Source organism: Diadema setosum, chromosome 18 (genome assembly GCF_964275005.1).
Source record: "Diadema setosum chromosome 18, eeDiaSeto1, whole genome shotgun sequence".
Taxonomy (NCBI): domain Eukaryota; kingdom Metazoa; phylum Echinodermata; class Echinoidea; order Diadematoida; family Diadematidae; genus Diadema; species Diadema setosum.
The window spans coordinates 16,747,615-16,764,842 of NC_092702.1; the positions used below are offsets into that span (position 1 = coordinate 16,747,615).

At 37.4% G+C, this 17,228-nt stretch overlaps 1 protein-coding gene across 1 annotated transcript in view; it reads left to right on the top strand.

The window, feature by feature from the left end:
- LOC140242112 (galactocerebrosidase-like) overlaps positions 1-13,988 on the top strand; it is a 31,529-nt gene extending 17,541 nt beyond the window's left edge. Inside the window, exons 6-15 of the mRNA XM_072321874.1 lie at positions 3,333-3,450; positions 3,798-3,960; positions 6,188-6,321; positions 8,411-8,500; positions 9,336-9,425; positions 9,996-10,137; positions 10,984-11,158; positions 11,743-11,903; positions 12,234-12,310; positions 12,678-13,988. Coding sequence (XP_072177975.1) covers positions 3,333-3,450; positions 3,798-3,960; positions 6,188-6,321; positions 8,411-8,500; positions 9,336-9,425; positions 9,996-10,137; positions 10,984-11,158; positions 11,743-11,903; positions 12,234-12,310; positions 12,678-12,836 — 1,309 coding nt within the window. The 3' untranslated portion in view covers positions 12,837-13,988. The remainder of the gene's footprint in view (positions 1-3,332; positions 3,451-3,797; positions 3,961-6,187; positions 6,322-8,410; positions 8,501-9,335; positions 9,426-9,995; positions 10,138-10,983; positions 11,159-11,742; positions 11,904-12,233; positions 12,311-12,677) is intronic.
- Positions 13,989-17,228: the final 3,240 nt, after the last annotated feature.

A 17,228-nucleotide genomic window follows, 5' to 3' on the forward strand; every position in this document is an offset into this window, starting at 1 on the left:
AATTGAGATCAAACAAAGAAGTCGGAAAATCAAACCTACGTCTCTCAATACTCAATTCTGATTGGATGATACCTGAGTTCCATATGTATCTTGATTTCTGACTTATGTTTGATTGTGTCTCCATATTTTGACAGGGCTCCTAAATATGCTACACATTGTAGCTGTGGAAACTACCGATACTCATAGACGATAGATTGGAATCACCATTATTGCATGTGTGCCAGTGTGGAAGTAATTAATGCGGTGCACTCTCGGGTCAGCTTCTTGCCTGTTTCATAATCCAGTGAAATGGTCCATGGTCTTTTAACTAACATTTCTTTTTTCTAACAGCAAACACATAATTATATGCTCATACACACATCCACACACACCACCGTTGGCTTTTTTTTTTTTTTTAGTAATCTTCATTCTTGATTCCATGTAATACTGATGAAATATACACAATTACTTTGAATGTATTAACAGAATGAACAGAACAATTAAGCAAAATATATTCTGAATATACAGAGTACACACATACACACCCACATATGCACATTTGCACACACACACACATGCACTTGCTCACACACACACATGCACATCTGACTATCTGTGTGCAATATCCTGCAAAAAACTATCACACAACACTCTATACCGATGCTACAATCCTCCCAGATCTGGAACGAGAGGGCGTACAACAAAGATTACATAAAGCTTCTGAGAAAGACCCTCGATGCCAATAACATGACGGAGACCATCATAGTGGCCGCAGACGGCGGATTCACCATCAGCGAGGACATACTGCACGATAAAGATCTTGCTGAAGCTGTCGGTATCCTCGGGTAAAGGGCTCCCTCACAAATATCAAATGATCCACGCATCACCTGATCCAACAGTCTTCACCTCCACTACACTGATATGTGCAGAATGCACAGCCCTGACACAAGCTCACTTGTTTTTGTTGTTACTTTGATTTTATTTAAAGGATGTGTCATTCAGTCATGAATATTTGCATCTAATACATACTATCTTGTTTACATTTAAAAGAAAAAGTTTCAAATAGATATGAAAAAAAAAAATCCATGCTGCATTATTGCCACAATTTTGGAGATTCTGAACAGACTGTCATCACCTATCATTCACTATAAATCACTGCCCAAGCTTCGAGTAGCCTTTTATTGCAGTCAGTGAATGTAATCAGCATCAACTCTTTTATTTTTCCTGTCAATAATTCTACCATGTTACATGAAAGAGCCTCTAGATCTGACATTACCCATTACACATGAAATTTTTATTGAATATTCCGCAACACAAAGAGCTTCGACCTTTCCATCGTTAACCCCTTGAGGATGGGCTGATTTTGCTACAACACGCGTTTCCCATAGGCACTTGCCCGAGTATACTCGGGACTCGTCCTCAGCGGGTTTAAAAAACAAAAACAAAAACGTCCCCCACATGCTTCTGCATGTGGTGACAAAATCCTGAGAGAACGTTTGGCTATAACTTGGCATTGAGTCTTACATCAGCTGTACAAGCCAAATCTTTGGACACTTTTTTTCTGTGTCTGCATGTGTCGGGAAACAACTTTGACAAGGAGAATGTTTCTGAAACTCATGGCTTTGTATGGAATAACCTAATAAATAATGTACTCTAAAACCAGAAACATTCATGTCTTAAGAGTCTCACAGTTTGGAGTCGATGGCCTTTTTCCCAGCATGAAACTTTTGCAAACTTGCTGCTGGCATTCAATGCACTGTGTGTAGACAAACAATTTCACGTGCATTTTATTTTTGCGAGTCCTGCATACTGCCTTTTACAGTATTCTCTTCTTGCCAATGTCAGGGTAATACTCGGCCATCAACAAAAGCTGACGATTTGGACCAAAGTTTGGGCTCACACCTCATGTACATGTACATGTGTTATGCTGACAATTTGCCATACATTAAGCACTGAGCAATGCATACACGTAAGGTGGCACAATCATTGGCGTGAACAAATCAAGAAACATGCAATTCATAACTCACATTATCCTTGCACAGCACATCAACTTTGAATCAGGTAATCAATGTCAAATTTGCAATTTCACCACATGATTTTAGTTTGACACTTGTGAGCAAGCAGTGCGCTCTTTCTCTTTCTAACGCTCTCAAAATTTTATGTTTTCCATGAGAAACAAGGAAGTTGTTACTGTAAAAGTCAAAACATTTGCACAATTATCATTTACTTCTTTTTTTTTTTTTTTTTTTTAAAAACACTGGATCAAAGTCCATGAACTTCTGCCCTGGAACAAAGTAATTCTTTACTTATTATATCATCTCAACAAAACATCTGTATGCTGTGATTTTGATCCAAATTCAGTAGTGTGCAAAATTTGTGAAAATTGCCACATTTTAAGATTTGAAGATTTGAAGCCCACATTTCCACTGTTTCATCCTGAAGAATGTCGACTGAAGATACAGTGTGTCACTACCTGTCATTTATAATATTTCTACCCTTTAAAAGACTTGTGTCACCGGCTATACTTCACCTTCTTTCATGCTCTCATGTTCACGAGAGTATTAACCTTGATTGAGACATATGAGTGAACAGAGGCAGTGGCAATGATGTGCCTGGTCTAATCTGTCACTCTCACAATAAATGCTGATACCAGCAATTTGAGTAAATGCACTGTTATGAGTTTTAGCATTGTTGCCACTCTACTACCACATCCTCGATTACCTGATATCTGGCTAGATAACTAGTCATTTTGCCTCACTTACATTGCACTTTAAATGTCATAATTAACCACATCTCATTATGTGCATGTATATCTCACTGTCTACCTCATTTGGTGCTTTATAATAGGATGCTTTCTTGTCATGATTGTTTTTAATTTTGTCCTGGATTCTCAAAAATTCTCAAATTTTCCTACTCATTTCCTATCTTTATGTTATCCACCTGCTACTCTGCAAAGTGAAATATCAATTCTATATTTTAGTTGACTTTAATTAGTAGAGCAGAATTAGATAGAATGGTAGATATTTGATGAATACAAGTTATATAAGTGAATAGAGTTATCAAATTTGCGAGATTCATGTTTTCATCAAAATAGTATACTGGTATGTAAATGTAGTCCATGTGACTTCATTTTCTCTTTGTGGTGTTCTTGATATTTCTGTTTTCTATTCCACTGTAATGTCTCTATTAAACTTTTGAATTGTCAGTTTGCTCAACAGGGCTTTAAAGCTCGTGATAAAGTGTTCAGGTGCCAGAAGCATAATCAATCAACACTGAATGTCATTGTCTTTTTTATTTTTAGACAAGTGTCCATTGAACTGATGGCATTCTCTGTTTTTTACCATCTACAAAAGATTTCACTACCCAGGCACTTATGTCACAAAGTACACCCTTGAGACAGGAAAGATGCTATGGTCAAGTGAAGATTACAGCACTTTCAATGATGCAGTTGGGACTGGATGCTGGGCCAGGGTGAGATAAACTTCACGACTGTGATGATGATGGTGGAAATGATGATGATGGTGATGATGGAGATGATGGTGATGATGGTGATGATGGTGATGATGGTGATGATGGTGATGATGGTGATGATGGTGATGATGGTGATGATGGTGATGATGGTGATGTCAGTGATGATGGTGATTATGATGATGATTTTGATAATGATGATGGCGATGATGATGATGGTGAGGATAATGTTAATGTTCATCAGACAAATGGAAAAAAAAAACAGTGATGAGGATGATGAGCAGTAACCATAGAAGTAATTCATTTAATGTCCACTGTTTTTACCAATTGTTATACATCTGTCTCTACAGATTCTGAATCAGAACTATGTTAATGGCAACATGACCAGCACCATCTCCTGGAACTTAATCGCCAGCTACTATGAGGCCCTGCCGTATGACCGTGATGGGCTGATGACTGCTGTCCAGCCTTGGTCAGGAAACTACGTTGTGGAAGGTCCAATTTGGATTTCAGGTCAGTGGACAATCCTGCCCTTTTCTATGATGTGTGTGTATGTGAGTTTATGCTTGTCAGCATGTTTGCACCATCTATAATAGAAGCTGATGGGACTGTAGAGATGTGTGTGGTGTGTGTGTTTGTGTGTGTATGTCTGTGCATATTTGTGTGTATGTGCGGTGTTAGTCATTCATCCATACATTACTTATCAAATGCAAATTTGTAGTTTGGAGTTGGAACTGCAGTTGTTAGGTTAGAATGTTTCAAAATTTATCAACCGTGGATAGCAACCATTAGAAATACTTATAAAATGATGTGAAAAAAGTGAACAAACAAACAAACAGCTAGAATAGCTAGCACTCCTATAGAGCAGACCTCTGCCAAGCAGCCTCGATTAAAATATTGCCATTTTGTAGGCAGAATTTTTTTCAATACAAACATAGAAGTAAATGTATAGGGACATCTACACAATACATTTGGTGAAAATCTGATCAGCCATTGTTATTGAGTTATTGAGAGATTATGCTTATTTTATGTCCTTTATGACCCCCAAATTCAGTTATGTTTTTCTTTGTTATTAACACACCCTGTAAGTTTGGTAAAAATCTGAACATCCCTTCTTGACTTATTGGGAGCTTTAGTTTATTTTTAAGTCCTTTATGACCCCCTTTGACTCTAGACCTCATAACCCCAAAATTCAATTTTTTTTTTTCTTACTTCATGAACACACCCTGTAAGTGTTGTAAAAAAAAAAAAAATCATTTATCCATTCTCAAGTTATGTCATACACAAACAGACAGACAAACATTCGGAAATGAAAACATAACCTCTGCCTGGCCGTATGTTTCACCTACTAGCGGAGGTAAACATGCACTGGTCACATGCAAGAGATCAGCATACCAGCTTCAGTTAGAACATTGTGCAGACTTTCCAGCAGATAAGCCATAATATAGGAGAATTATCTTAATTCAAGACATCTGCAAGTTTTTAGTGAACTTTCCCGTGTTATATGTAAAGCATTCCATAGTATACCATATGCATGCAATTCCTACTGATGTACTCACACCTCTGTATCATTTGTAAACTGTGTCATGCAGTAGTGTACCCGTCATTAGTAGAACGGGTCCCTGTTTCATAAATTTCTTAAAGTTATGCACGACTTTACAAACGACTTAAATATGGCAAGCCAACTGGGTTTCCTAATCATTGTTAATTTCAATAGCTAAGTTAAAATTTGAAGATGATAATAATTATTCTTTCATGTTAACGCTAAAAAGACTGGGCTATTTTGGTAGCTCGAAAGACTGGGGGGGGGGGCCTAAAGGGCCCCCCCTTAAGATCTCGGCTGTGGATTGCGTGATCGCCGCGGAAATTTGCACAATGGTAGTGTGCAATGTAATCTACAAGATCGTATAATTTAATTTTACAAAATAGTCTTCTTTTATTTTATTTTGATTAATTATGCTGATTTATGCGAGAAATCAGACTCTTTGATCTAAATCAGTAAATAAAGCTCCAAAAGTGCTCATTTTTGGTCTAATTATTCTTTGTGGCATTCTTAGCAAATATACGTGAAAAAAAATTCGGTATCAAAATTATTTTCGTATTTATTTTATTGTTTTATGAATTTCTTATGTATTTCTTTGTTTTTTCGACCTTTTGTTTTTGTTGTTTTTTTAACAAAATTTGTGGCAGACACTTTTTGAAGCATAATACTCCTAAAACAAATTAATCTTAGCCATTGAGAGTAAAAATAAGCATATTTATATGAACCATGTAAAAAAACTCAATTTGCATTGACTTTGTACACAAAATCACATTTTTGAGCCATTTTCGGCCTCACGTGCATGTACAAAAAGCTATGTAACTTCAGAACCGCCACCCGGGCGTCACAAATTTGGTGTCAAAATGTGCGGGAAACTCTAAAGAAAAAAGTCATAGAGCATCGCGGCGAGAGCATTGCGTGTTGTAGAGTAATCGTGCGAAATGTCGAGGGGGGGCCTTTTAGCCCCCACCCCCCCAGTCTTTTTAGGGTTAACACACATTTACACATTTTTTAGTTGAAAGTGTATTTTTGCCTCAATGTAGATGAAATATTGGCACACATATTGGCACTTCATATTCCAGTTGTTCGTAAAGTCCTGTTTAACTTTACGTACAGCTTTATAAAACAGGGCCCAGACCTACAGACCACAGTGATGCAATGACCCCTACAGTCTCTCCTCTCCTCATCCACATCCAACAGCCCACACCACTCAGTTCACCCTCCCGGGCTGGAAGTATTACAAACACGGCTCAGGTGCGGGTCATCTCGACCAGGGCGGGAGCTATGTGAGCCTCACGGATGGGAAGAATCTCACCATCGTCATAGAAACTATGGTGAGCAAGGATGAAGGTGGAAGTCTCAAAGGGGAATGAACCCCAAACTATGCAATGGATTGAGTGAATGCAGCAATATTAGTAGAACTCATCAGTGAAAGTTTGAGGAAAAATTGGACAATCCTTTCAGAAGTTATGATTTTTTCTATTTTTTTCTATTTGGTGATGAGACCACTGGATCAGAAGACTACTACAGATTATGATGTCACATATGTATAAGATATATAAATACAGAGAAAATATAAGGAAAATTCCACAAAATATCATTTCATATGAAAAGGACACATTTCCCTTGACTTTTAAGTGCTGTATGCCAAGGGTAATATTATCCCCTCTGCATTTTGAAAGAGTTTTGTCTTGTGCTCTTTCATTATGCTAGAAAAGTTAAAAAATGTTGAATTTTCTTTATATTTTCTTTATAATATGTTAGTGCATATATATTAGTGCATATATGATGTCATGATCCATAGTAGTCTTCTGATACAGCTGTCTCATCACCAAAGTGTAAAAAATTCATAATGTTTGAACGGTTTGTCCTATTTTCCTCAAACTTTCACTAATGTATTCTACTAATATTGCTCCATTCACTTGATCAACATGTATTTTGGGGTTCCATTCTCCTTTAACCAGTTCCATTAGTGTTTCAGTGTTTGCATCACTTGGCAGGAGCGCCATCCCTGTCAATTCTCTGACACCCAGCAACCCAACTTTGAAGTAATTGTTCGACTTTTTTGTGTCTAAAATCCTACATAGTGTTTAATTTTCACATGAAATGTGTCTTACCATACAATGTAGTTGATTCTCTCAATGGCTAGTGGCATGTCTATTCAAACAGGTGTGCATCATTTCCTCAGTATTAAAGGGGACCTCCACATGATTTTCAGACTTTTACATTTGAACAACTATAAATTAGTTGAACTGAGTACAGAGTCGCAGAATTTATAGTGTTTGGGATGAGGAATGGGAATGTTTTCAAAATTTATAACAAATTGCAATGAGCAAGGATGATGACATGGCAGCCTCACCATTGGAATGCATGAGTCGGGGCTCCAGGAAGCAGAACAAAAGAAGAAGGCATGCATAGATTCTACACAGGTGAACTTGTTGAGCAAGCGGTATTGTAATGGAATGACACTACTACATTTCTAAAATATGTGAGGCTATGCTGTCATCAACACTGTTAAGTGTAATTTGTTTAAGATTTTGAATTTATTGATTTCTCTGCTGGAGGACCACAATAGATTCCGTGAATCTATACATGGAGCTATTGATTTATATACTACATGATGTGAAATTTTAAAAATCGTCTGGAATGCCCCTTTAAAAGCAAAGTCTGTAGGATGCATCGAGAGTTCAGATTGAAGAGTTTACTTTAATTTTGATGCTTCTGCCATGCAGTGTCGCCAGAGGCATTATGTTTTTGGTTGTCTGTCCTTCTGTCCATCTGTAACCAATTTTGTGGACAGACCTAACTTAAGCACTGTTTGAGGTATCCAAATGAAACTTGGCATATGCATGCAAGAGTGGACGAAGTTGTGCCTATCAGCTTTTTGGTGCATGCGCTATAAAAGGTCATAAGTCAACTACAATATAATGTAGATGTAATACTGAATTTCACCATTATTCCCCCTACCCATATCTCTACAATGCCTGAAGATATTTTCATGATACTTGGTGTATGTACATGTATTACCAAGTACAAGATTCTAGAGGTAGAGTTTTAGGCCATGAGGGTCAAAGATCAAATGAAAATGCTAAAATTGCAAATTTTTCTCCATACATGTGTCTTGAAAATTGCTTAAGATATCTTTATGATACTTAGTACAGTGCATCTCTGTATGGAGAAAATAGTGTAATTTCACCATTAAGTGATATAATTTTTGCATTTTAACCTGACCATTGACCCTTGACCTTTAACATAATATACGTACATGTACTGCCTACAGATAGTGATTCTCTTAGAAGGTTGTTGGTCATGAGTTAAAGGTCAAGGGTCAAGTGAGTAGTGTTTAATGAGTACATAAAGTGGACAGAGGTCAGTTTACTCCACTGTGTTCTGCAATCCCTTTCTGTGTATATTTTCTTCTAGACACATGATCATTCCAAGTGCATTCGGCCATCTCTTCCACCGTATGATGTAAAGACACAAACAGCTTCCTTTATTCTGAAGGGACAATTTGTAAGTGACTTTGTGCAAAGCTCACTGTGCTTGCATTTCATATGTTTATTATATGTTTACCATGATTATACACAATTTACTCTTCATAAATTTGTGTACCAAACATACATTGTATAACTTTATGTGACTGTGACACATCCATGAAGTTGCAGAAAGCAAAATTGAGAATTTGCAGAGTATGGTGATTTAGACTAAAAAATAAGAAATTCGATATTGGTTTCAAAACCAAGAGTTTGATGCCTCATCTGCATGTATTTAGAAAAAATTTAGAAAAATTAAAAAATGGGAAATTCCATGTGTAATACCTTTATCACATACATGTTCTTGTTTGAAAAAAAAAGAACTCTTATTGTCTGTCTTGTGAAGTTGTGGAAATGTACCATGATGATGTTAATGTCTGCTGATAAGCGTTTGATGGGAAGAGGTCGGGGGGTGGGGGGGGGGGGTGCAAACTGGCATGGAACTGGCTGGACCCATTCACCAAGGTTTTGGTGACCAGTCGGAACAAATCACAATCTTTAATACTCGGGTGTAGACCAATATCATTCAAGTGAAGCATGCCAGTGGAAGAAGTAACCGGTGAAATGTTTGACACTTCAGTAGCATAGCATGCGCATGCCTCTGTTCACAACTGGAAGGCTCTTTTTGAAACCCTTTACTGTGTAAGATTATATCTGTATTTTCTTCTCTTTTTTTTAGATAAGAAAATAAGTATAATGATACACATGTGCCATGCATTTGTTTATGTTTTATTTGTTTGTTTGCTTGTTTGTTTTTTTTTTGTCACACAGAGTATACATTGTACAAATGTTCTGTCACCTCTTCTCCACTACAGGCTTCCATTAAATCTCTGAATGTCTTCTACTCCAAGCCTGGGTTTGGGGGAGCTAACTCAACATACTTTGTCAAGAAGGATCCTATTCAGGTATGGCTGTGGGAGGGGTCTGGTAGAAGACCAGAAAAGGAGTATTGAAGGTTTGTTTGTTTCTTTTTTCAGTGAAATGCTCCACTTTGATTAGTGTAGGAATAATTTACATGATGTGTGTGGTGACTGGGGTTTGTTAAAAGTTTAGTTGTTACACTTTTTTGCATCGTGGATGATAGTGTGCAGTGTATTAGTTCTAAGGATGTTGTCCTTTTTTCTTTCTTTTTTTTTTTGGTCACAATAAATGATGTTGTCTAATGGTGTTTAAAGTACAGGCAGAGATCATCAGTTTTCTTATCAGTTTTTGTTGTTGTTGTTGTTTTTTTAGTGTGAAAACTAACTTTTTTTGACTGCTCTATATGCCTGAATATGGAAAGTGCATTGCACATTTGGACTTGCGTATAAATGATTTGGCAGGCACTTCAATTCATGATAGAGAACAACAGTGACGTAATGAGAAATACAAGTATCATCCCTTTTCGAGAAACAAACTCCACAAATCCCCTTGTCAGAGATGATGTGTGTAGAACACCTATTAGTAATCCATATCTCCGTTGCTTTCCACATGAGGTTGTGGGGGGTCAGTTCCAGCTAAACCTTGAGCCGGATGAAATCTACACGCTGACCACTTCCCCCCTTGGAAAGAAAGGATCATACGACGCCCCACCCCCTCCTGCTCCGTTCCCCATTCCGTATTACGATGACTTTGATGGTGAGTAAGGCAAAGTTCGCTGGTAGATTTTGTCAGGAATTTGTCGATACTACACATGTATAGGAAATATATCTCGTCTTGCCCAAAAGGAACAGTCAGTGCTATACGGATACAAAGAAATATGTTTCATATTTCCCAAAAAGGAAAGTCTGGACAGCATATTACATTGTGTAAAAGAAAATAAATCTTAAATTGCCAAAGATAAAAAGTAAAAATTATATGCATACAAGGAAATACACCGCACAGTAGCAAAACATGAAAGTCATTATCATTATCACTGATATCCTACATCCTGAAATTCTCAAACTACTGTGTAGGATTGGCTGAGAACTTCTCATGTAACTGAAAATAATCTTGCCATGAATAAAAGTGGATGTGGTGTGATGTCAGCCTCGGTATATTTTTTGCCATATCAAGATTATATTGCAACATAAAGTGTGTTTGACACAACATAGGTATTGAGTGAAAGATTTAGATGTGATACATTTTTTTTAACCCGTTGAGGTCGGACTGATTTTGCTACAACACACATTTCCCATAGATCCCTGCCCGAGTATACTTAGGACTCGTCCTCAACGGGTTAACACACACATTTCAATGTCTGGTATATATTTTCAAGTGAATGTGCCTTAATCCGTTGAGGACGAGTCCCGAGTATACTCGGACAGTCGTCTATGGGAAATGCGTGTTGTGGCAAAATCAGTCTGTCCTCAAAGGGTTAAAAAGATTATTTCCTCTAGGAATGAAAGTCACTCAAGTCTTTATAATCCATAAATCAAAGAAAACAGTGATAGAACATTCTTCTTTCATACTTGCAAAATATTTTTCTCTTTATATGTTTCATAGTGTATCCACTATACTCGGAAGCTGCCTACTTTGCTGACCAGAGTGGCTGTTTTGAGATCAGGGACTCTGGGAATGCGACACATGGTAATGTCATGCAACAGGTGGCAACCTCCTACCCAGTCAACTGGTGCACAGATGCACACACTCCTATCTCATATGTTGGCAATCATTCCTGGTGAGTAGGTTGTGCATTGATAATCTCCTCACAGCCTTTAAAACCTATTAAACAGATATGGGCAAATTGATCATTGTAATGCATAAGTGAATTTGTCTCTGTGGAGATGATATGTTGGTGTTAACCTGGTAAAAGGAATATATTTTGTACATTATAGCCATGTCTTTCAGGTACACAGTAGAACACTCAAGAAAAACATTGCAGAGCAAAATGTTTGATTCAATCTGATTAAACAAGCATAACATTTCTCAGAATATTTCACTCAGGTAATCATGAGCTTACTGTGTGTCTATGTGTGTTAAGTTAAGGGTCAAAGGTCAAGGCAAAACAACTACAAGTTTAGGAAATCAAATCACACTGAGTCATGGATAAACATTGAATGAGGTCAGATTTCACAAGTTAAGTTGAGGCATTTTGGAGGACTTCACTATTTTATAGGAGGCATTGGAACACATATATATCACACGGAACTTTAACGGGATCAGATTGCCATGAAGACGTAAAAGCAAGTGTGTTCTGTTAGATATTATTATTATTATGTGGTGACAATGTTCCTGTTTCGTCCTTTTACATTCCTCTCTCAGGCACAATGTCAGCTTCAGTGTCGACGCCAACATCTCATCCCCAGCAGGGGGAGTGATGGTTGCGGCCAGGCTCAAGAAGGGAGGGTGTGGTCTCGTCTCCACGGAGGGAATATTTCTCTGGCTCTTTGCCAACGGAAGTTATGCGCTGAGCACAGACATACGTGAGTCACCTCTCTTGCTTCATGCTGTTTTTATGGCTCCACCACTGACATTTGGTTTTCTTTCATCTGTTGGCAAGCTCAAAGTTGTCTCAGTATTTCATGGAGGCATGCTGTTAGAATGAATTTGTAGTGCCAAAATGCTTGCACTGATGTGACTTTTCTGTCACTGAAAGAGGTTGGAGTGATGCTGAGGCTTCTGATTGGCAGAAGTACTGTAATTCTGCGCACTTTCATTCACTTTACTGCAATGTAGTTCCCCCTTTTTTTTTTTTTTGGTCATTTCATCATCACTGATTGTATGTTATATTTGTTTTTGGCATTCCTTTCAAGTACGGTACAATGTCTTGAAGTCTGGGTCTGCCCCCGTGGAGGCCAACAAGTGGTTTACAGTGCACTTTGAAGTCTTGGTAAGTGTCTACCCTCCCTGTGTTTTGGAGAGCTGAAATAAGAGTGTACCTTTGTGGCGACTATGCCATCAACATTTCTTCCTGTTTTACTACCAACGAAGAAGATGATTTTTGAAACATTCATACCCATCTTTAATCAATTGTTACTTAACACTTAATTTAACAGATAAAGAAGTCCCAATGCACCCTATACCTTCTAAACATTTTCATTAGTTTCCTTGCTACAAGATGTGGTTAGGTTACATTTAAATGTTCTGTAGTAAAACATTGAAACAGCTATCAAAAACAGTGATCAGAATGTCAAGCACAATTTGTGCACTTGTAATTGTGAAATTTCCTAACCCTCCTCAAAATGTTTCCCATTTAGGACTCGACCACACTGACGATAAAGAGCAGCGTCGACGACAAGCCACTGTTCAGCTACGCAGCAAAACAGCAGCTGTCCACGAAAGGTTTTGTCGCCATTGGAACTGTCGACTATGGCCCATCTCAATTCGACAAGTTTACCCTCTTCTCTGCTTTCTGAAATGGACAAAAAAAAAAAAAGAAGAAAAAAAAAAGGTAAACCAACTGATTTGTTACAAGTAGATATCTTCAGGCCACAAGTTGTGACTTGTAAATTTCTACTGTTCTGAAATATTTGCTTCTAAAACAAACCTGAGGGCTTCCACTGAATCGCTATTAAAAGTACAGTGGACTCCTGTTATAACAAAGTCCTCAGGACCGGTAGTTTTCTTTTGTTACATCGAAATTTCATTATAACCGAACAAATCAACAATAAAATCCATAGAGCGGATAATGTTGCGGCCAGAATTTTTACGTTGTTGTAACAGGAATTTTGTTATAACCATGTTTGTTATAACGGGAGTGCACTGTAAAACAGGTTTGCATCTTGGTGTCAATATGTTGTTGCAAGGAATGTCCCTGTGTCAATCAATTTCTAACTAGGGAACAAAAGTGGTCAGTCCATGAAAAGAAAATGTCAGTAGAGGGCCTATTAGAGAACAAACTATTCACGTTTACAAAGAACCAAATTTGCTTGATGAGTGTTCTGTAACAAGACAATTTTTATACAGAACTTATCTGGCAACAAAAATATAATACAATTTTTTTCCTCATAATACAATACTAAACTTGTACACCCATGTAGTGTCATTTTTACATGTATTACTGTAACACAACTTCATAAGTCCACCAAGAATAATACGCAATCTCATTTACCTGTGTATAGCACTTTTCTCATCATTTTACAATAAAAAATTATGAAATATATTCTCTTTGTCCACTGCTGTCCAAGTGATTACAATGCAGAATGTGCCAAATAGAATAGTAGAAAGGAGGCTCACACATATTTAATAGTCTGTGTGACAAATAATATTGTGCTGTTTCATTTTTAGCAGCTGCACCAAATCATCATTTAGACATACAGTTCCAAACTTTGCAATGAAAGGCTGCATAATTATCAATTAATAGCATTTCAAGGTTTGGCATGTACAGTATGGTACGTAGCCAAGTACTAATCAGTAAATGTAAAGCACACTGACAACTAGCAAGTAAATAGATATGCAGCATGCTGCTTCTCTTGTTAGAAGACATCTTGCTAATCATGGAATAATCCATCAAACTCTAAATGAGACCTACACTGTATAGTTTGTAGTTGACAAGAATATGAGGTAAATGTTACAAAAAGGCAAGCCACTCTAGTCCTTGATAGTACTGGGGAAGGAGGACCAACTGTGGACTTGGTTGGTGCTCTCTTGGGTGTGATGAAGCGGGGTCCATGTCCAAGCATTGTTAAACATAAAACTTGAATAATAATCTTTGGTTCTGAACCCAAATCTTAACCCATTGAGGATGGGCTGATTTTGCTACAACACACATTTCACATAGACACTTGCCAGAGTATACTCGGGACTCGTCCCCAACAGGTTAACAAGCAAAAGTGATTCAAGCTGGCAAAGGTAATCTGTTGCTAAGAAGAAAAAAAAAAAAAAAGTCTGTAGCTTGAGCACTGTTTTCTGTTTCTCAAGAATGAAAAACTGCCTACAAATCTTGATACAATAAACTTTCTTTACAGCTGTTAACCCGTTGAGGACAAGTACACTCGGGCAAGCGTCTATGGGAAATGCATGTTGTAGCAAAATCAAACGGTACTCAACAGGTTAATATATAGATTTAGGCATATATATGTCCAAGTATATCTCTAGAAAAAAAAACCAAGATGTCTGAAAATGATGAGCATGGATAGAGTACACAGGCCTTTAATAGCAACCAAGACTAAAAAGAAAAAAAAAGAGTGTTGTGTGCATTGTAATGTGTGGGCAGTGGTTGGTGCAGCACACGTTGTACTAATAGTAAACGCAGTGAATACTGTACGAGCTGAAATTTTCGCGTAGATATTTTCGCAAATTGCTACTTGGAGGACATTTTCGCGTGTTGTTAATTTCGCGGTTGCAAGGGTGTAACTGAACTTAGTTATTCGCGTGTTGTTATTTTTTCGCGGTTCAAAGGCGATTCGCGAAATTCGCGAAAATAAAACCACCGCGAAAATTTCAGCTTGTACAGTATGCATATTCATAGGTTTATATACATATTCATTACTGGCACTCGAAGTCATACTAGAACATCAACTTTGAGACCTCTGGATGATTTTCAGACTTTGCATTTGAACATCTGTCATTTGGTTATACTGGGTACAGAGTTACAGAATTTATAGTGATTAGGAAAAGGAATATGAATGATTTCAAAATTCATAACATATCACAGTGAATGCAGATGATGACAGTAACTTCACATAAGAATGCCTGATTGGGTGCTCTTGGAAGCAGAACAAAAGAAGAAAGCATGCATATATTCTACACAGGTGAACTTGCATTAAAGCAAGTGGTATTGTAATGGAATTACATTGCTACATTACTGGAATATCTGAGCCTCATACACTGTATGTCATCATCTTTGTTCAGTGTAATGTGTTTTGGTGTGTGTGTGTGTGTGTGTGTGTGTGTGTGTTTTGTTGTTGTTGTTGTTGAGAGTTTTGGTTTGTCTGCTCAGGGATGACAATAAATTCCACAAATCTATGCACAGCATTATCAATGTATGTACTACATAATGTAAAAATTGTATAGATTTTCTTGAATGTGCCTTTAAGGTACAAAATCATCAATATGTATGTACATGTTACAGCTTCCACCACCTCAAAACTTGGTTATTTCTATTCTCTACCAGTGTAGTACTCCATTGAGTGAACACATCTACAAACTAAATTCAGTTTCTTTCTACTCCTAGGCATGAATCACTTTATATTCAAATGAAATATTTACAAAATAACAATTATTATAAACCCTTTTATCAAACATTAAAAGAAATACATTTTTGTGGGGTATGTAGATCAATGTGTTCAAAGAGTTCATGGCTACCCTGGGAGCGCACATGCATATTCATAAATACAAATTGATATTCATATTATTTTTTATTACCACAATAATTTTTAAATGTAAATTAATGTAATAAAGTAAATTATCTAAATTGTTTAAATATTTAGAATCAAAAGTGAATAGCAGGAATTACAAGAATTGTGAGAATTGGCATTTGCTTGCAAATACAAGATGGAATAGTGCATTGTGTGATGCCTATATTTTTTTTTTCAATTCTATTATGTGCAATGCCTGAAGACATTCCTCCACTGAGCTGTAAAGCCCGAGAAGGATAAATCCTCAAATGAGTGCCTACAAGCAAAAGTCTTCTGTCAACATTTCGGGGATATCTGTGTAGGGACCGCAAAGGGACCGAGTTGCCTCTGTGCTCTTCCTTGATGTCCGTGTTAGCTCTGTATACGTTTCCAGTGTGGTCCAGTTCCTACCTTGTCTGTCCGTGTAGGCAACGTATTAGTCTGCGTAGACTCCGTACTTGTCCCATGTAGACACCCAGTTGGGATCGTATCCACACCGGCATTGAGAGGAAAATCGTGATGTTGCCAGTTGGAACACCGCGGATTATGATCTGTAGTGATCCGTGAAGCGATCCGTGAAAGTATAAAAGGCTCTAATACTGTAAAAGTGGACATTTTTGCGGTGTTAAAATTTTTGCGCATTTCGTGCAATCAGAAACTAGCGCAAAAATAAAAGCACACGAATATTTTTGCTTGCCATAATTATGTTCCAGGAATTGATGTTTTGATACGACGGAATTAAAAACATGCGAAACTCTTCCTATCTGGCCAAGCGCGAGAAATTAGTCGCGCGAAAATATCCACTTTTACAGTAAGCATTAGCCTTCCAGCCAACAGCTCTATGTACAAATATATACATGTGAAGTTGTGTGTGCTAGAGTACAGTGGAGTTGTGAGCTCAAAATCCAAAATTAGGTGTGATGGTTCTCCTTCCTGTAGGCCTACTCCATCAAGCAATATTGTGTGCTGTATTTTGTGTAATGTGGATGAATTGTGTGGTACAATTAAATCTGCATTTCTTCATCGGGTAGTAACCGAGGTACACTGTGCTAATTACACTGTAAATTAATTGTGCCTGTCAAGATGTATTTTTCTAATCTATCCATGCCGATAATACTTTTAGTTGGACTGTTGTGTAGAAAAAAGAAAGAAAAAGAAATGAAAGAGATTATTTATAATTAAAACTAACATTTACTGCAGTGTATGTTTATCCATTTGTGATTTCCTTCGTAAAGGCTCTGCCATATACCAAAGCGTGATGTGTACCTGATGTTTTTGGAAATTTGGGAGTACTGTATACTAAGCTTTTTTTTTCGCATGCAGATGCCTTCGCGAATGAGGAGATCGTAGACATTTTTGTGATATGCTGTTTTCGTGAATAGGCACAATGCTAACATAAGTGCACTATTACCCTAGCGCATGGCGACATTTTCATGTGTTGTTAAATTCACAGTCCAGCAGTGATTGGCA